Raw genomic sequence first — 20,448 nt, 5'->3', positions numbered from 1 at the left:
ACCAGCTGCCTCATCCTACGTTGCTCAACACTTGAAAAATTTACCAAAAATTTCGGCTTGCGAATATTTTCACGCTTTTTTATGCTGAGCGAAGAATTGGCAAAGAGACAGAAAAGTAATAAATACTAGAAGCGTGTAGACAGTGGTTGTGTTACAGAAAGAGAAAAGGAGATACTGGCAGCGTGAGAGAGAGGGGCACATAGAGGCAGTGGAGCATACTGGAGAATGAAAGAACAGTGGTAGGAAAGGAGTGAAGGAGACGGTACCAGTGGGAGAGGAGTAAAGAGAAGGAGAAAGTGGAAGTGGGTGAGAGCCAATGATAATGAGAAGCAGAGTGAATGATAATGAGGAAGAGAGGCAGAGGGAGAGAGCAACAGTAATGGGAAAGAGTGAATGAGGGGACACAAGCCGGCCGGTGCGGCCGAGAGGTTCTAGGCGCTTCACTCTGGAACCGCGTGACTGCCACGGCCGCAGCTTCGAATCCTGCCTCGGGCATGGATGTGTGTGATATCCTTAGGTTAGTCAGGTTTAAGTAGTTCTTAGTTCTAGGGGACTGTTGACCTCGGATGTTACGTGCCATAGTGCTCAGAGCCATTTTTTGAGGGGAGACAATGACAGTAAGATGATAACAGTAGTAAGACAGAATGAAGGAGACTGTGATACAGGAGGCAAAGACTGACAGACACAAATTGATAAAACAGTGAGTTGGGACACGAGTGAGTGAGAAAGGGAAACTGGAAGTGGATGGGTACAACCGACTTATAGCGATGCACTAGTTCAGAAATGGTTCAAATAGAGCACTATGGGAGATCATCAGTCCCCTAGAACTTGTAACTACTTGAATCTAACTAACTTAAGGACATCACACACATCCATACCCGAGGCAGGATTCGAAGCTGCGACCGTAGCAGTCGCGCGCCTCCAGACTGAAGCGCCTAGAACCGCTCGGCCGCAAGGGCCAGCTTGTGTTGTCCCCTCATTCACTCTTTCCCATTGCATTAGTGAATGTGAGGAGTGACAGTTTAAGGGAGCTTGTGGTAGGCTGAGGTGTTTAAAAAAAAATGGAGAATATGTTGGTATGCCAAAGTATTTGGGAAAGTTTTTGAAGGTGTTGAGGAAAGTAGAGTGAGGCAGCTAGTACGCCACTTTTTGGCCCTTCAAATAAACAGCATATTCGCATTTTTGTGCTTCGGTAGGAACTTTTCTCTGATGGTGATTTTAATGAACCAGCTATCTGATTGTGAATTGAACACACCACTTTCAAAACTTTAGAGCAACGAAAAGAAATGAGCCTGCATTGAGAAACCTCCTCTCGCTATTAACTAGTGTGAGAAATGATGATAGCTAGTTACCTCTGCCGCCAGAGAACAACCTTAATTAAAACTGTGAACAGCGGGGTTAATAAACGCTCATTTCCTGCCCAGCAACGGATAAATGGGTAGGGGTAATCACACAATTTCATTAAATATGCACAGGGATTAATAACTATGAAATGAAATTCAAAGGTACGATAAATTTCTGATTTTATTAGCACAAGTAATTTCGTTTAAAATATTGTCAAGTAATCCAGTAAAAGTATCACCAGATGTACCGACAGTGATATTAAACACAAAAAGAAAAAAAGATTGGAGTGATTTATGGTTAGCAGAGTTGAGAAAGGTAAAAGGTAAGCACGTGATGCTAAGTTCCGCTCTGTAACGTATTGAATTTTTATAGAATCAATTCCGCGACTGAGCAACAGTGGTTGATTTATGCCTGGAACGTAAGTGAAATTGTTGCGCTAATATGCCAGCCCCAGTGGCCAGGTAGAATGTAACCGTGAAATTGATGGTTATTAAATTCATCGGGACATATACCGCCGTAAATCTCACCATCGTTGGGATGTGAATGCGCTGCCTGTGGGAGCTGCCGTCCGCGCCTCGTGGTCTCGCGGTCGCATTCTCGCTTCTCGAGCACGGGGCCCCGGGTTCGATTCCCGGCGGGGTCAGGGATTTTCACCTGCCTCGAGATGACCGGGTATTTGTGTTGTCCTCATCATTTCATCATCATTCATGAAAGTGGTGAGATTGCGCTGAGAAAAGGTTGGGAATTTGTATGGGCGCTGATAACCGCGCAGTTGAGCGCCCCACAAACCAAATATCATCATCATGTGGGAGCTGCCAGTGGTTCGCTACGTACTCCTGTGTGCGCGTCGCTGCTGCATCGCGCTCGGACGCGGTCGGAACCTGGGGTCTGTGCAAAGTCTCCGCCTATAGCATCCTGGCTTTGGAGTACTCCAGGTGCGTGCGGAAGCCGAAGTGTCACTGCCAAGTGTAAAAACGCGAAGTAGCTCCGCTTCAGACTGAAACCGAAGTGTCCCCTCTGAAAGCAGAGGCTGAACACAATGGTTGAAATGGCTCTGAGCACTATGCGACTTAACTTCCGAGGTCATCAGTCGCCTAGAACTTAGAACTAATTAAACCTAACTAACCTAAGGACATGACACACATCCATGCCCGAACCTGCGACCGTAGCGGTCCCTCGGTTCCACACTGTAGCGCCCAGAACCGCACGGCCACTCAGCCGGCGGCTGAAGCCACTCAGAGCAGAATGCCAAGAGATGGACACAGGGCGTTATTTCTGTGGAAGTTTCCCTGTGCCAAGCAGCAATTTCCAGTCAGAAAGTAACATTTTTTCCGTCAATGAAAAAATTAAGCGGATGCTGTTGTACTCCCACCACTGTAGGAAAACTGCGGCCCTTACAATCAAGTGTACTGAAACCACTCTTCCATAAACTTGCATCTAAAAATTTTGCATCACGATACTCCAGCCAGTCCATATGTCTTATATTTGGCACCCTTTGCGCGCCGTTTCCTATCGTGGGAAAATAAAAAGAGAAAAAGAAAAGTATAAATGGTGACCTAGATGCTGAAAAGGCGGTCGAAGTGTATGGCCATCATTCCCAGAGACTACCTATGTCTCTTAGAAAGCTTCCGAGATCGGTATCTCCCCTAGAAAGTTTCTTCTTAAAAATAACTCGGAAAGTTCGCCGTGTTATTCACCAAATACTCTTTCCGCCAGGGAAACGTTTCACAGATTGACCTCAGGAGTAAAATGTTACAGGGTATATCTTGCTGACAAAGCCTCTCCAGGATGCAGATAAAGCATAATGAACGGCCATCTTCAGCAAGTGTCTTCGCCTGCCTGAGTCAAGCGCCAGTGGCTAACACTTTACCTGCCAGCTGAACTAGCGAAAGTTACAATGGTTCTTCTGTTGAACTGCCCTTGTTGCTTTGCGGCTGGCGCAGTATGCAGTAATCGTTTTAGCGACTAAGTCTGCTTCCGTGGTTCCCGCTATTTCGGTGTTGTGCCGCGAGCCGTCCATTGAGGAAAAAAAGTCTACACCACCGCCATGGATATAGAAATCGCCCTTTGTTTTCGATCGTACAAAAATGCAGTGAAGGCAATGGGATATCTACAGGTCTCAAGATGGAAGAACAGGAAGAAACCACCTGTTGCTGTACTCCAATTGAAATTATCTGCGTTACTGATAGCTATGGTGCTTTCTTCACTATTTATTGGAAGTTTAAAAGTTTCTGGTACTTCGTGTGGTAGAAAAGAGTCAGTCTGGCAGCTTTCATTATTTCTGCTTGTTTCCCGTAGTATTTTCCAAGAATGACGCTGAAAATTGATCACTCAGAGCGGATTTTGTTGACGATCATAATTGTTTAAATATAACGATGTGGAGAGTACAGTCGCATTTTCTTTTTTCTACAACACCGATTTTACTAAATCGGCTCCCAGTTCCATTTGGATAGTCACACGTTGCTGTTTAACAACAAACAGTGTACTGATCTATCTTCTCTTTGACGAAGTAAGTATTGTCATCCAATTACAGTATCTTCAGTATTCCTACTTGCCAAACTGAATCGACCTTTTCTTGTGGTAAATTTGACAAAGGAGCACATATTAAAAACTTTACAGCGCTGCAGCACCACATCTTTAAAAATTCGCACTGGGGATTCTCAGCAATTATTTGTGTTATTATCCCGTGTTAAGATATTGGATCGATATGCTAAAGACCACTCCACACGCCGTCCCCACAAACGTTAGGTGTTTCTCCAGCTTTTTATTGTTCTTCACTTTCTGCTCATTTATTATATCAGGCATTGTATTGCATTGTGTGTTAACCGGGGACCTAAAAACGACGGAGAGCCTCCGTCCCCGCCGCAGCCGCAGTGGTCCACAACCTCACGACGACTACCGCGGTCCACTTCACCCCTCCGCCGCCCCACACCGAACCCAGGGTTATTGTGCGGTTGGGCCCCCGTGGAACCCATCCCCCAGCCCCCCCCCCCCCCCCCCCCCCCAGGGAACGTCTCACTCCAGACGAGTGTGTAACCCCTATGTTCGCGTGGTAGGGTAATCGTAGTGTACGCGTACGTGGAGAACTTGTTGGCGCAGCAATCGCCGACATAGTGTTACTGAGGCGGAATAAGGGGAACCAGCCCGCATTCGCCGAGGCAGATAGAAAACCGCCTAAAAGCCATCCACAGACTGGCCGGTTCACCGGACCTCGACCCAAATCCGCCGGGTGGATTCGTGCCGGGTACCAGGCGCTTCTTCCCGCCCCGAAAGCCGTGCGTTAGACCGCACGGCCAACCGGGCGGGAAATTAGACATACTGACTTCGGTTTCTTGCAATATATGTGCATTCAGTACAGTTCGGTATTTTCTCATAAATGGTTGTCGATCGGCTTTCAAAAATGTTCGAATGTGTGTGAAATCTTGTAGGACTTAACTGCTAAGGTCGTCAGTCCCTAAGCTTACACACAACTTAACCTAAATTATCCTAAGGACACACACACACACACACACACACACACACACACACACACACACACACACACACACACGAGGGAGGACTCGAACTTCCGCCGGGACCAGCCGCACAGGATCATCTTTCATAATGTCATGATTATTTGCTCACAAAAAACGCCAAAGAGCCTGATTGACATGAATTTTGCAGAAAAGTAACCTTCTGTTTGGAAGTACAGCTCGTAAGGCATTCCTTTCAGCGCTGCTGTCATTTGTCAAAAATATTTTTGGTTGAAATACCTTCTGGCAAGTGTCCTCGAAATAATCTTTCGCGGACTAAAAGGCATCTACGTATGTAATTTTCTCGAAATAGAATTTTGTGCAAAATGACAACAGTTCACCTTCACAAGCACTGAATTTTATATTAGTAATTATCAATGTCTCCATTGTATTTTACAATTTCGTAATTTTCCATAAGACCACCAAGTACGTCATCCAAAAGTTTCATAATAAACACAGCAAAAAAACTTTACCTCAGTCGTTGGGCAATGAAAAACAAACTTCACTGACGAACGAAACGCTAACGGCGTGAAACAAGCGCCTGAACTTCATGCCTACGTTCCACGCATCCTCGTAATCACCTGTTTGGAAGATCAGTTGGCATTTCAAACCTGTGCGTGATTGGTGGACGCGTGCCTTGAAATGAACACGAGGGTAGGAAATTAGCGTAAGAAACCTTTCATAGTTCAAGGCACTACTGCTTCTTACTGAGCACGGGAAAGGAAATACGCAGCCCGGACTGGTTTCCACGTTGACTGCTTGTTGTGGATTTCGTGGCTGAAGCTGCGATATCACGGTGTCTAAAAGTATTTGGGGCAAAGGGTGGAAGAGCCCCACGTCCTCTTGCGTCTGCACGGTCGCACCGGCTGTCTCTTCACTGCTTATCAATCTACTCAGCTCATCAACTCCTCGAATTTTGCCATTGGCGCATTAAATTTCCAATGCTGCCTCGTGAGTGATCAGCGTTTCATGACCACGCTTCCAAGTGCAGGGTGGAAATTTTCTACCTTATTTGGGCTGGTGTTTGACTCGTAAGTTAGTGTCTTTCTCAAGCTTTCACCGTCAAGGCTGCTTGCAGCATTCGTCGCACATTGTTTCGATGTTTTCCTGCATGCCGTAAGTTGTTGTGGAAGTAGCCACGAAACAATTATTTGTGATAGCTCTTTCTGCATGAAGCTTGAAGAGTTTTATGCTCCTGCTTCGCCCATGAGTATCGTGGCTTTCGTGATTTATAAGCAATCTTCTTCATATTCCAGAAATCATTTCTTACTCAGGCTGACTTCTTCCACAGTTCTTTAGTTCTCTCTCTCTCTCTCTCTCTCTCTCTCTCTCTCTCTCTCTCTCTCTCTCTCTCTCTCTCTCTCTCTCTCTCTCTCTCTCTCTCTCTCTTCCCCCCCCCCCCCCCCCCCCCGCATGTGCAGCCTTGGCACTTTGTGTCTACGCTCCGTCCCTGTGCCTGTGGGGTGCTTGAATTCTCGACATGTTCTCGCTTAAGGCAGGCGAAAACGGCTGCAGCCAGCCAGAAGTTTCACACGCCTACACATGAGCATTCTTCATTCTTTTGAGTCCATGCTTTATCTTAATGATTGCAGGGATTCACAGTTATCTGCACGCTTCACATTGTCCACAAAACTGTTCGCAAGGTGTCAATTCTTAAAGAGATGCGAGGGCATTCTCCAGCCTAACCCCTGCACCGCTGCAGAAAGCCCCCACGTCCGCGTCTCACACTGCCGCTGAGTGGGTACCGACCTCCACTCCACTTCGCGCTGGGCTGAAGGAGCTGGAAGTGGGCGAAAGTGGGCACCACCGGAAGTATCACAACTAACATAACCTCCTGGTACCGCGCCAAAATAGACACTATGTGAATGATGCTTTGTGCGGTGAGCTTAATAAACTACTGTTGTGATTAAGTTATGCATAATAGGAAGCGGGTGTCGTTTTGGCAGTTTCGGTCGTATGGGCTGTAGGTATTCTGCAGCCATATTTACTTTGCAGTAGGAGTTAAAACGATCCCTTTCTGCAACTTGACACAAGAAGAGACAGAAAGCAGATCGAGGACCGTATTTCGCCAGTGTTACGAAGAGATTCACATTATCCGTGACTCCAAAAATCGTCAAGGAAACATACTTTACGGTCAACAGCATGAAAACCAAACACACACAATCTATAATATTGAGTGCTACAGTCAGAGTGTTTCTCAATGGTGGTGCCAGTGCTAAATCTGTGCTGTAGTAATATGACATACAATCAATTCTAGAAATGTATGAGAACTGTGTGATTAACAAGAAATCTGTTCCTCATATTCCAGGTGGGGGCGCATACCATCCTTCAGGCCCCTTTGCTGATAGGTGTATCTATTATAGTTGCAGTACCCAATGAACATTAGATTTTCGTGTAGTTTTACATGCTGACGTCCCTGCTGAATTATGTCGTGAGATGTAAGTAATTGTACCTAATTAAACTAGCTGATGTGGATTTGGTAGAGATTGTGATGAAATTAATTCCACCGCCGAATTATTCATAGTGACTCAGTCTTTTTCCCTATCTTTCTATTCATGACGAACTCTACCTCCATTGTGCCATTTTCTGCTGTTGATACAGGTTACTTGTCATGCATTAATGTGGTAGGTAAAGGTGGGGCCTGTGTGAAAGGAGGCTTAAGACTGCTTCTAGTGACGTCACCGCCTGAGAACTACTGAAGGTCACAAGCTCAACTTGCTAGCTGTTCACGGTGTGATTTACAGTATGACATGTTGGTGTAAACTTCCAAACCGTCTTAGCTTGTGGATTACACTAAGATCACATTAAGCTCTGGAGGAACTGAGTGTAGGACTGGGATCGTGGCGTCACGAAAACTACCTGTCAGTTATCACAGTCTAAACAAGTGCGGCTCTTAAATCCGGACAAGTTTCAGTTTGAATATTCCGTCATATCGTAGTTATGCTGGAGGTCGCGATTGGCGTTCTTGAAAGACGTAGGCGTCTAGGAAACAGTCTTGTAGTAAAGTTGAAGTAGATACTCCGTGCGAATTGGTATGGGTGGAGGTTATACTTAACAGCCGAATTAAGTTAATAATTGGCTCCTTCTACCGACCCCCAGACTCCGATGATACAGTTGCGGAACAGTTCAGAGAAAGTTTGAGTCTCGTAACAAATAAATACCCCACTCATACGGTTATAGTTGGTGGGACTTCAACCTTGCCTCGATATGTTGGCAAAAATACTTGTTCAAAACCGGTGGTAGGCAGAAAACGTCTTCCGAGATTGTCCTAAATGCTTTCTCCGAAAATTATTTCGAGCAGTTAGTCCACGAACCCATGCGAATTGTAAATGGTTGCGAAAACACACTTGACCTCTTAGCCACAAACAATCCAGAGCTGATAGAGAGCATCATGACTGATACAGGGATTAGTGATCACAAGGTCATTGTAGCTAGGCTCAATACCATTTCTTCCATATCCATCAGAAACAAACGCAAAATAATTTTATTTAAAAAAGCTGATAAAGTGCCACTAGAAGCCTTCCTAAAAGACAATTTCCATTCCTTCCGAACTGACTATGCGAATGTAGACGAGATGTGGCTCAAATTGAAAGATATAGTAGCAACAGCAATTGAGATATTCATACCTCATAAATTGGTAAGAGATGGAACGGATCCCCCGTGGTACACAAAAAAGGTCCGAACGCTGTTGCAGAGAAGTTCAGAAGAACGCGAAATCCCGAAGATGGGCTAAAATTTACAGACGCGCGAAATTTGGCACGTACTTCGATGCGAGATGCCTTTAATAGGTTCCACAACGAAACATTCTCTCTAAATTTGGTAGAAAATCCGAAGAAATTCTGGTCGTATGTAAAGTACACAAGCGGCAAGACGCAGTCAATACCTTCGCTGCGCAGTGCCAATGGTACTGTTATCGACGAATGTGCCGCTAAAGCGGAGTTATTGAACGCAGTTTTCCGAAATTCCTTCACCAGGGAAGACGAATGGAATATTCCAGAATTTGAAACACGAACATCTGCTAGCATGAGTTTCTTAGAAGTAGATACCTTAGGGGTTGCGAAGCAACTCAAATCGCTTGATACGGGCAAGTCTTCAGGTCCAGATTGTATACCAATTAGTTTCCTTTCAGATTACGCTGATACTATAGCTCCCTACTTAGCACTCATATACAACCGCTCGCTCACCGATAGATCTGTACCTGCAGATTGGAAAATTGCGCAGGTCGCACCAGTGTTCAAGAAGGGTAGTAGGAGTAATCCATTTAACTACAGACCTATATCATTGACGTCGGTTTGCAGTAGGGTTTTGGAGCATATACTGTATTCAAACATTATGAATCACCTCGAAGGGAACGATCTATTGACACGTAATCAGCATGGCTTCAGAAAACATCGCTCTTGTGCAACGCAGCTAGCTCTTCATTCGCACGAAGTAATGGCCGCTATCGACAGGGGATCTCAAGTTGATTCCGTATTTCTAGATTTCCGGAAAGCTTTTGACACCGTTCCTCACAAGCGACTTCTAATCAAGCTGCGGAGCTATGGGGTATCGTCTCAGTTGTGAGACTGGATTCGTGATTTCCTGTCAGGAAGGTCGCAGTTCGTAGTAATAGACGGCAAATCATCGAGTAAAACTAAAGTGATATCAGGTGTTCCCCAGGGAAGCGTTCTGGGACCTCTACTGTTCCTGATCTATATAAATGACCTGGGTGACTATCTGAGCAGTTCTCTTAGACTGTTCGCAGATGATGCTGTAATTTACCGTCTAGTAAGGTCATCCGAAGATCAGTATCAGTTGCAAAGCGATTTAGAAAAGATTGCTGTATGGTGTGTCAGGTGGCAGTTGACGCTAAATAACGAAAAGTGTGAGATGATCCACATGAGTTCCAAAAGAAATCCGTTGGAATTCGATTACTCGATAAATAGTACAATTCTCAAGGCTATCAATTCAACTAAGTACCTGGGTGTTAAAATTACGAACAACTTCAGTTGGAAGGACCACATAGATAATATTGTCGGGAAGGCGAGCCAAAGGTTGCGTTTCATTGGCAGGACACTTAGAAGATGCAACGAGTCCACTAAAGAGACAGCTTACACTACACTCGTTCGTCCTGTGTTAGAATATTGCTGCGCGGTGTGGGATCCTTACCAGGTGGGATTGACGGAGGACATCGAAAGGGTGCAAAAAAGGGCAGCTCGTTTTGTATTATCACGTTATAGGGGAGAGAGTGTGGCAGATATCATACACGAGCTGGGATGGAAGTCATTACAGCATAGACGTTTTTCGTCGCGGCGAGATCTTTTCACCAACTTTCTCTTCCGAATGCGAAAATATTTTGTTGAGCCCAACCTACATAGGTAGGAATGATCATCAAAATAAAATAAGAGAAATCAGAGCTCGAACAGAAAGGTTTAGGTGTTCGTTTTTCCCGCTCGCTGTTCGGGAGTGGAATAGTAGAGAGATAGTATGATTGTGGTTCGATGAACCCTCTGCCAAGCACTTAAATGTTAATTGCATAGTAGTCATGTAGATGTAGATTCCGAGATGTTATGGACAAGTGCGGAGTACAACCGAAGAGCCACGATTATAGAAAGTCTTCGCGCTGGGTTTTCGCGCACTGAAATAGTGCAGTTCTTCGGGTACCCGAGATCAGCTGTTTACGATATTGTGGCCAAGTGCGACAGTCACTCCAAAAGCAGTTCACTCTATTTTCTTAAAAAATCCATCTTTTATTCTACATGTTATTCTACATGTTTGAAAGTTTTACGGTGTGTAGATACATCCTTTAGCAACAATATTTTCCTTTCTCCACATAATTTCCATCCCTCTCAACTGCCTGCCTTATCCGCACGGTAAAATTCTGGACCAACCTGTTGTAGCCACTGGTGGGCAGCGTGCAAAAGGGAGTCCTCATCTTCAAACCTTTTCCACGAAGAGAGTCAGTTTCCCAAAGAGATGATAGTCACATGGAGCCAGGTCGGGAATGTAAGGCGGGTGTTTGTGTTATCCATACGAGTTTTGTGATCGCTTCCATGGTTTTTTGACTGACACGTAGCCGTGCATTGTCATGCAATAGCAAAACATCCTGCTATTGCCGATGTGGTCGAACACGACTCGGTCGAGCTTGAAGTTTCTTCAGTGTCGTCACATATGCATCAGAATTTATGGTGGTTCCACTTGGCATGATGTCCACAAGCAAGAGTCCTTCAGAATAACTTTTCCAGCAGAATGTGTGGTTTTAATTTTTTTTTCTTGGGTGAATTTGCATGAAGCCACTCCATTGATTGCCTCTTCGTCGCTGGTGAAAAACGATGGAGCCATGTTTCATCATCTGTCAAAATTCTTCCAAGAAATTCATCTCCACCATTCTCGTACTGTTCCAAAAGTTCGCTGTATACCATTTTTCTTGTTTCTTTGTGAGCCACTGTCAACATTCTGGGAACCCATCTGGCACAAACCTTTTTTAACGCCAACACTTTCAGTATTCTGCAAACACTTCCTTCCCATATCTCAACGTAGCGTGACAATTCGTTCCCTATGATGCGTCTGTCAGCCGTCACCAATTCGGTAACACTCTGCACATTGTCTGAAGTGTGTGCAGTAAGAGGCCTGCTGCTGCGTGGACAATCCTCAATATTGCCGTGCCCGCTTTCATCACGTAACCCGCTTGTCCGTCTACGAACTGTACTGCGATCGACAGCAGCACCTCCGTACACCTTTTTCAACCTCTTGTGGATATTTCCCACTGTCTCGTTTTCAAAGCACAGGAATTCTATGACAGCACGTTGCTTCTGACGAACATCAAGTGTAGCAGCCATCTTGAAGACATGCTGTGACGGTGCCACTCATGGGAACAGGTTGAACTAAGGTTGAAAACAAGCGGGATCTACACACAGTAAAACGTTCACACATTCAGAATGAAAACTATATTTTTACAAAAATAGTGTGCATTTCGTTTGGAGTGACCCTCGTATAATGCTTCAGAAAGGTTCCGCTAACCCGGCGAGGAAACCCATTTCACGAACTGCGGCAGCCATAGACAAGGCTCAGGCACTGATTTCGGAGGACCGGGGGCAATCTCTCAGGAAACTAGCCTCAGTATTGAATGTAAGCTTGCAAACAATGCATCGGATGGCAGAGAATTGACTCCTAAACTGGCTCTCGGATAACGTTGTCATGTGCGGTCAAAGTATTTCTGGCCCCCGAATCGCGCGGATTTGAACCCCCTCGACTACTATGTTTGGAGCGTAGTCGAAAGAGTTTCCAGTAAGACGAGGCACCCTAATGTTGCATCTCTACACACCACTATCGAAGCAGCATTTGCGAATGAGGAGAGCTCTCTTTCGAAGACTGCGTGCGATCATTTCAGGACAAGATCGGAAGCGGTCATTGGCGGCTGAAAGGGGTTTACAACAAGTAATGTTACTCGTGAAAGATACAACTACTTACATGTAAAAGGATTTTCATTTGTATTATATTTTAATAAATTTTCTTTTTAATTTTTTTTTAAATTGTCCAGTTTTAAGTGCCGGATCCGGTATATCCCATAGTGTTCGCTAAGCATACAGCCAATAAGTACAGTGATGTGCGAAACGTAAGGATGAAAGTGACTATTGTGTGTCTCTGTCATTAAATAGCTCGGTAAAGTTCAGACCGTACATAGGTATCACCGCTACAGCGTATTACAGAAGTTATATGAAAGAAATACACAATGGTACAAGCGGAAACTACACACTTACGCGAAGACAATAATTGCAGTGAAGTCACCATGATTCGTGATGTCCGCCGGACGTTACAAAAAGGAGGGACATGATTATTGATAGACCGTGTGATCGCCACGGACAGCAATGTATGCTCTGCAACGTGCCCCAATGCTGCCTACAGAGACGGTGAGGAGTTCTGTTAGGGCGTTCCATTTCCCCACCAGTGGGATTGACAAGTGCTGCAATGGTCGTCGGTGCATGTGTACGTACTGCAATTCACCTCCCGAACACATCCCACACTTGCACCGTGCGTCCGCAGCTCTTGGTCTAGTGGCTAGCGTTACTGGCTCTGGATCTCGGGGTCCTGGATTCGATTCCCGGCCAGGTTGGTGATTTTCTCTGCCAGGGGACTAGGTGTTCGTGTTGTCCTCATCATTTCATCATCATCATTCGTGACAGTGTCTAGATTGGACTGTGTAAAAATTGGGACTCTGTATGGGCGCTGATGACGGCGCTGTTGAGCGCTCCACAAACCAATCATCAGCATTATCACGTGCACCATGGGATATACGTCGCGCGAATGGACAGGCCAGTCAATACATCGAATATCCTGTCATTCCAAGAGCTGCTGCACCTCCGCTGTTGGATGCAGATGCGCACTGTCATTCATAAAAATGAAGTCGGAGCCGAATGAACCACTGGAAAGATTCACTTGGGAAGATGTACAATGTGACAAAGTCGACCAGTGAGCGTTCCATCCTCAAAGATTCCGAGGTCAGTGCTTCCACGATACATTATAGCAGCTCACAATAACACCTGGGCCAGCAATATGGTCATTTTTGACGATGTTCTTGGGTGAATAACGCGTTTCCACCTATAGACATTCTTGGGAACGTCCGGCATTGTTGAACATAATCGTTTTGGTGGTCCTTGCGTTACGGTGTAGGGAGGGATAATATTGCATGGGCATACTGACATCCAGATCGTAGAGCATGGCACACTCACCGGTCATTACTGTGACACTGTACTGTTTCCCCCCGTACATCTCTGAGGTACATTCGACCCTCACTTCAGTTTTGTGGATGACAATGCACGACCGCATTGAACAGCACTGATGGGAGCAGCTCTTTAAACGAGAGGATGTTCAGCGAATGGACAGGCCTCCCCATTCTCCGACTTAAATCCCATTGAGTACGTGTGGGGTGCGTTGCGGGGACGTACTGGAGCATATCCACATGCAGCATCGAGCATCCAGCAGTTGTCAATCGCAGTGGAGAGGGAATGGAACGCCTTACACGAGAACCCCTTATCGACCTTGCGGCCAGCATGGAAGCGCATTGCGGAGTATACATGGCCATCAATGGTGATCGCACACCCTGTTAAGAACCGTGTCCTGCCATTTATGTCCAGAGCGCCATCATGAATCGCAGTGACTTGTTTGAGTAAAAGCGTCGTTTCTGTTCGTCTCGTTGCGTATTTTCTTCAATCACTTTCAGTACCGCTGAACGTAAAGATGAAATACGAAATAAGTGTCCAAGGAATAGAAAAGCAACTGAAATCACTCAACAGAGGAAAGTCCACTGGACCTGACGGGATACCAATTCGATTCTACACAGAGTGCGCAAAAGAACTTGCTCCCTTCTAACAGCAGTGTACCGCAAGGCTCTAGAGAAACGGAAGGTTCCAAATGATTGGAAGAGAGCACAGATAGTTCCAGTTTTCGAGAAGGCTCGTCGAGCAGATGCGCAAAACTATAGGCCGATATCTCTGACATCGATCTGTTGTAGAATTTTAGAACATGTTTTTTGCTCGCGTATCATGTCGTTTCTGGAAACCCAGAATCTACTTTTGTAGGAATCAACATGTATTCCGGAAACAGCATCGTGTGAGACTCAACTCGCTTTATTTGTTCATGAGACCCAGAAAATATTAGATACAGGCTCCCAGGTAGATGCCATTTTCCTTGACTTCCGGGAGGCGTTCGATACAGTTCCGCACTGTCGCCTGATAAAGTAAGCGCCTACGGAATATCAGACCAGGTGTGTGGCTGGAATGAAGAGTTTTTAGCAAACAGAACACTGCATGTTGTTATCAATGGAGAGGCGTCCACAGACGTTAATGTAACCTCTGGCGTGCCACAGGGGACTGTTATGGGACCATTGCTTTTCACAATATATATAAATGACTTAGTAGATAGTGTCCGGAGTTCCATGCGGCTTTTCGCGGATGATGCTGTTGTATACAGAGAAGTTGCAGCATTAGAAAATTGCAGTGAAATGCAGGAAGATCTGCAGCAGATATGCACTTGGTGCAGGGAGTGGCCACTGACCCTTAACATAGACAAATGTAATGTATTGCGAATACATAGAAAGAAGGATCCTTTATTATATGATTATATGATAGCGGAACAAACACTGGTACCAGTTACTTCTGTAAAATATCTGGGAGTATGCCTACGGAACGATTTCAAGTGGAATGATCATATAAAATTAATTGTTGGTAAGGCGGGTGCCAGGTTGAGATTCATTGGGAGAGTCCTTAGAAAATAGCGTCCATCAACAAAGGAGGTGGCTTACAAAACACTCGTTCGACCTATACTTCAGTATTGCTCATCCGTGTGGGATCCGTACCAGGTCGGGTTGACACAAGAGGTAGAGAAGATCCAAAGAAGAACGGCGCGTTTCGTCAAGGGGTTATTTGGTAAGCATGATAGCGTTACGGAGATGTTTAGGAAACTCAAGTGGCAGACTGTGCAAGAGAGGCGCTCTGCATCGCGGTGTAGCTTGCTGTCCAGGTTTCGAGAGGGTGCGTTTCTGGATGAGGTACCGAATATATTGCTTCCCCCTACTTATACCCCCCGAGGAAATGTCTCATGATGCGAAAGCTTGTTTCGTGTGTAAGTCCACCATTGCAACCGTGTCTGCCGGCGGATCAGTAGGAATAAAGTGTGTTATATAGTAGGGAAAATGTGGACTTTGCGCTTGTTGCAGGAGAGACGAGGGGCGCGGCGGCCCGCAGCGGCTGCCTCCCGAGCAGCTGCGCAGCCTGCTGCCCTGGAGCTACCTGGCGCCGCCTGAGGAGCTGCCGCGCCGCCACGCCAGGCCGGACTCCGACGCCGACCTGGAGATGCCGCCGGTGCCCGTGCCGGACTACACGCTGCACTTCGGGCAGCGCTCCCGCGACCGCCTGCCCTCCTCCAGCCCCGCCTCGTCCGCCTCAGGCTACGCCGAGGAGCGCCCTCGTGCCGCCGGTAAGCCTCTCCTCCACACGCGCATTGTTGGACCGTAATGTAGCAAAGGCCATCAGTACAAGTTTATTCACAACAATGGGGTGATGATACACTACTACCGTTTAAAATTGCTACACCAACAAGAAATGCAGATGATAAACGGGTATACATTGGACAAATATATTATACTAGAAGTGACATGTGATAACATTTTCACGCAATTTGGTGCATAGATCCTGCGAAATCTGGTCGTAATAACGGCCTCGATACGCCTGGGCATTGAGCCAAACAGAGCTTGGATGGCATGTAGGGGTACAGCTGCGTATTGTGACGAGCCAGTTGCTCGGACACCATTGACCAGGCGTTTTCAATTGGTGAGAGATCTGGAGAATGTGCTGGCCAGGACAGCAGTCGAACATTTTCTGTATCCAGAAAGGCCCGTACAGGACCTGCAACATGAGGTCGTGCATTATCCTGCTGAAATGTAGGGTTTCGCAGGGATCGAATGAAGGGTAGAGCCACGGGCCGTAACACATCTGAAATGTAACGTCCACTGTTCAAATTGCCATCAGTGAGACTGAGACGTGTAACCAATGGCACCCCATACCATCACGCCGGGTGATACGCCAGTATGGCGATGACGAATACACGATTCCAATGTGGGTTCACTGCCATGTCGCCAAACACGGATGCGACCATCATGATGCTGTAAACAGAACCTGGATTCATCCAAAAAAAATGAGGTTTTGCCATTCGTGCACCCAGGTTCGTCGTTGAGTACACCATCGCAGGTGCTCCTGTCTGTGATGCAGCGTAAAGACTAACCGCAGTACTTGCTGCTGCAAATGTCATCGAACTGTTCGTGAAGATGGTTGTTGTCTTGCAAACATCCCCATCTGTTGACTCGGGTATCGAGACGCGGCTACACGATCCGTTACAGCCATGCGGATAAGATGCCTGTCATATCGACTGCTAGTGATGCGAGGCTGTTGGGATCCAGCACAGAGTTGCGTATTACCCTCTTGAACCCACAGATTCCATATTCTGATAACAGTCATTAGATCTTCCCCAACGCGAGCAGCAATGTCGCGATATGATAAACAGCAATCGCGATAGGCTACAATCTGACCTTTATCAAAGACAGAAACGTGATGGCACACATTTCTCCTCCTTACACAAGGCATCACAACAACGTTTCACCAGGCAATGTCGGGCAGCTGCTGTTTGTGTATGAGAAATCGGTTGGAAACTTTCCTCATGTCAGCATGTTGCAGGTATCGCCACCAGCGCCAACCTTGTGTGAATGGTCTGAAAAGCTATCATTTGCATATCACAGCATCTTCTTCCTGTCGGTTGAATTTCACGTCTGTAGCACGTCATCTTCGTGGTGTAGCAATTTCAATGGCCTGTAGTGTAATTTAAGTGCAGCTACTTAGTTTTTTCATTGTAGGCTATAATTATCGTATGGCAACAGAACTAGGTAGATCTGTTAATATGTTAATGCAGAAGCGATTTACACTACAAAAAAAATTAGTTCCAGTTTTCTCCACCAGGTGCAAATCTGGCTCTGTATAGGATATCGCCAGTGTCTTCAATGCACATATTGTACAAATTGTGTAATCAGCAGTTAATAATAAATAAACATTATGTTCTCACTTTTTTAATCTGTTTTGTGCACATTCCGTTCCTAAGCCATTACACATCTCTCCATCTGGTGGCCAAAGTACGAGGGTTGTTTGAAAAGTTCTCTGAATGGAATAGAAAAAAATTACTCACATCACAGAAACTTTATTTTTCAATGTATTCTTCACATAGATTAATGCACTTCATCCAACGATGTTCCAGTCCCTTCATCCCATATCAAAAGTGAGTTTCCTCTGGGCCTGCAAGACAATAGTCAACTCCAGCTATCAATTCCGTGTTGGAAGTGAATCTTCACCCAACAAGAAAAATTTTCTGTTTTGGGAAGAGATGGAAGTCTGACAGAGAGCCATATCAAGTGAATAAGGCGGCATAATTCATACCTTATTTCACGTAATTTTGCCATGGTGACGGCACTTGTGTACAGGCACACATTGTCTTGCTGGAAGAAGACTTTCTTCCTTTGCTAAACCTGACCTTTTCACATGTATCTTTTTTCAATTTGTCTCACATCTACATCTATGTGATTACTCTGCTACTCACAGTTAATTGTCTGGCATAAGGTTTAATGAACAATCACCTCCAAACTGTCTTTACCATTCCACTCTCGAGCGGCAAGTAGGATAAACGAGCACTTAAATTTTTCTGTGCGAGCCCTAATTTCTCTTATTTTATCATGATGATCATTTCTCTCTATGTAGGTAGGTGCCAACAGAACGTTTTCGCAATTGGAGAAGAAAACTGGTGATTGTCCAGGAGGTTGGCATAGTATTCTTCACCAATTGTTAGCCCATTGGAGAGATAATCTACCAACACAATTGCCTTCGCAGCCCAGAACACTGATGCCACGACCTTTCCCGCCCTAGGGATTCTTTCCTATCTTTGGTGGCGGAGAATCAGCATGCTTCACTGCTTTCACTGTTGTTTTGTCTGTGGGCTATAGTAGTACACCCAAGTTTCATCTGTGGTCACAAACCAGCGCAAAAATCGTTTCTCCTAAAATGAACCAAAAATTGTCCCGATATGTCCATTCTCATGCGTTTTTGATACGGCATCAAGAGTTGTGGCACCCATTTTGCAGATAATTTTTTAATTTATAATTCTTCAGTTAAAATTTGATATACCCTTTCAGATGGCATCTGGCAAGTGTGAGTAATTTCACCCACTTTCAATTGGCATTTACTGATAGTTTAGTGTGCTAAATACGTTTGCTGCCCCTTTATATCTGTAGAGTATCGTCATCTCTTAAGTAATTTCCAGTAAAAAACTTCTGAACCACTGTTTACATAGTCGCGAGTAGGCCTAATTTTTCGTACACGTATTTTCATTGTTTTCCGGTAACTTAATTGTCTTTCTGTCACTAAACTAGATTTGTACCATGAGTGTAAAGTGCCTGACATGCCGTAGGATCATTAGCTCCGGGGTCTGGTGTGATGGATGTAGTAACTTTTTTCATTGGGGCGACTGTAGTGGCGTGGGAATTGGGAAAATGAGCGAGACTCATCAGTGGTTCTGTAGGCTATGCAGTAGAGATAGGAAGATTGTGGAACAGGAGGGGAAAATTGCTGCCCTTCAGGCTGAGTTAGATGAGGCTAGGCGAGAACTGGGCAGGTTAAGGGGGGAGAAGGGTAAACAGGGGTGGGAAGTGGCAACAGGCATGAGGAACAGGCCAAGAAATTCTTCTGACAGCTTTGTTATTAATGTACAAAATAGGTTTGACCTGTTGCCTCAGTCAGAAACTGATGAGCCTCTCACAGAAGTAGATGTAGACAGGGCTCAACAAGCTTTCAGCAGCAAATTGATTAAGATTGTAGGGAAGTCTGCAAAGAGAAAGAAAGTCTTGTTGCTAGGTAGTTCGCATGCTAGGGGTGTGGGCCAACTTCTGCAGGATGAATTAGGGTTGGATTACCAGGTCACAAGTTTTTTCAAACCTAGTGCTGGACTGGGGCAGGTTACAGAGGATTTAGGTTCACTATGTAGAGGCTTTACTAAGGAAGATACCATGGTTATTGTGGGTGGACCGGGCAACAGTATTGACAGAGATCCGGGGTACAGCATAGAGTGTGACCTGGCAAATATTGCATCGGCATCGAATCATACCAGTGTTGGGTTTGTGTCAGTTCTGGAGCGCCACAACCGACCTCATTTGACCTCTTCTGTCAGGAGAGTTAATTTGGAGTTGGAACGGCTACTTGGATCTGGTGCAGGGTCACACATTGGTGTGGTTCCTGTTGATTCACTCTGTAGGTGGGACTATACTAGACATGGCCTACACCTCAACAGGAAAGGGAAGGGTAAACTGGCTGGGCTGACAGTAGGAAATTTAAAGGGGGGAGGAACTACATCTCATGGTGGTAACTCCTTTTTGAGTGTAAGATCAGTGTCCAGTGGGAAACTCAGCCAGGCAAGTACTAAAGATGTTAAAAAAGTTCAAGATACTCACAAAAGTAAAGTGAAAAATACTGTTAGTATATTTCATCAAAATATTGGGGGATTGAAGAATAAAATTGATGAGCTTCTGCTTTGTTTAGAAGATATAGAAACCAAGAATGTAATAGATATACTATGCCTGTCTGAGCATCACATTGTCACTGATAAGCAAAAGGTTAGCATCAATGGGTACAAATTAGCTGCACATGTAAGTAGAGATAATATGATGAGAGGAGGAGTTGCCATATATGTCAAAAGCTTCCACAGTGCAAAAAATTTAGAAACTAAAAAATTTTGTGTAGAGCAACATATGGAAGCATGTGCCACTGAACTTAAACTAAATGATGGCACTTTCATAATTGTAACAGTGTATAGGTCCCCCTCAGGGAATTTCCAGCTATTTCTAGAAAACTTGGATGCTTTGTTGTGCTATCTGTCAGACAGGGGGAAGCAAATTATCATTTGTGGGGATTTCAATGTTGATTCCCTGAAAGAGTGTAATAGGAAGAATGACCTTGTAGTATTACTGAGTTCCTTCAATTTGAGCTCCGTCATTGATTTTCCTACTCGGATAACAAAGAACAGCAGT

The 20,448-nt window shown here is 45.2% G+C and overlaps 1 protein-coding gene across 1 annotated transcript in view; it reads left to right on the top strand.

The window, feature by feature from the left end:
* Window positions 1–20,448, top strand: part of LOC126267486 (uncharacterized) — a 319,130-nt gene that overhangs the window by 287,827 nt on the left and 10,855 nt on the right. The window contains exon 9 of the mRNA XM_049972770.1: window positions 15,550–15,809. Coding sequence (XP_049828727.1) covers window positions 15,550–15,809 — 260 coding nt within the window. The remainder of the gene's footprint in view (window positions 1–15,549; window positions 15,810–20,448) is intronic.

Source organism: Schistocerca gregaria, chromosome 4 (assembly GCF_023897955.1).
Source record: "Schistocerca gregaria isolate iqSchGreg1 chromosome 4, iqSchGreg1.2, whole genome shotgun sequence".
Taxonomy (NCBI): domain Eukaryota; kingdom Metazoa; phylum Arthropoda; class Insecta; order Orthoptera; family Acrididae; genus Schistocerca; species Schistocerca gregaria.
The sequence above is the reverse complement of the archived record's forward strand: the minus strand, read 5'-3'. Positions and strand labels throughout refer to the sequence as shown.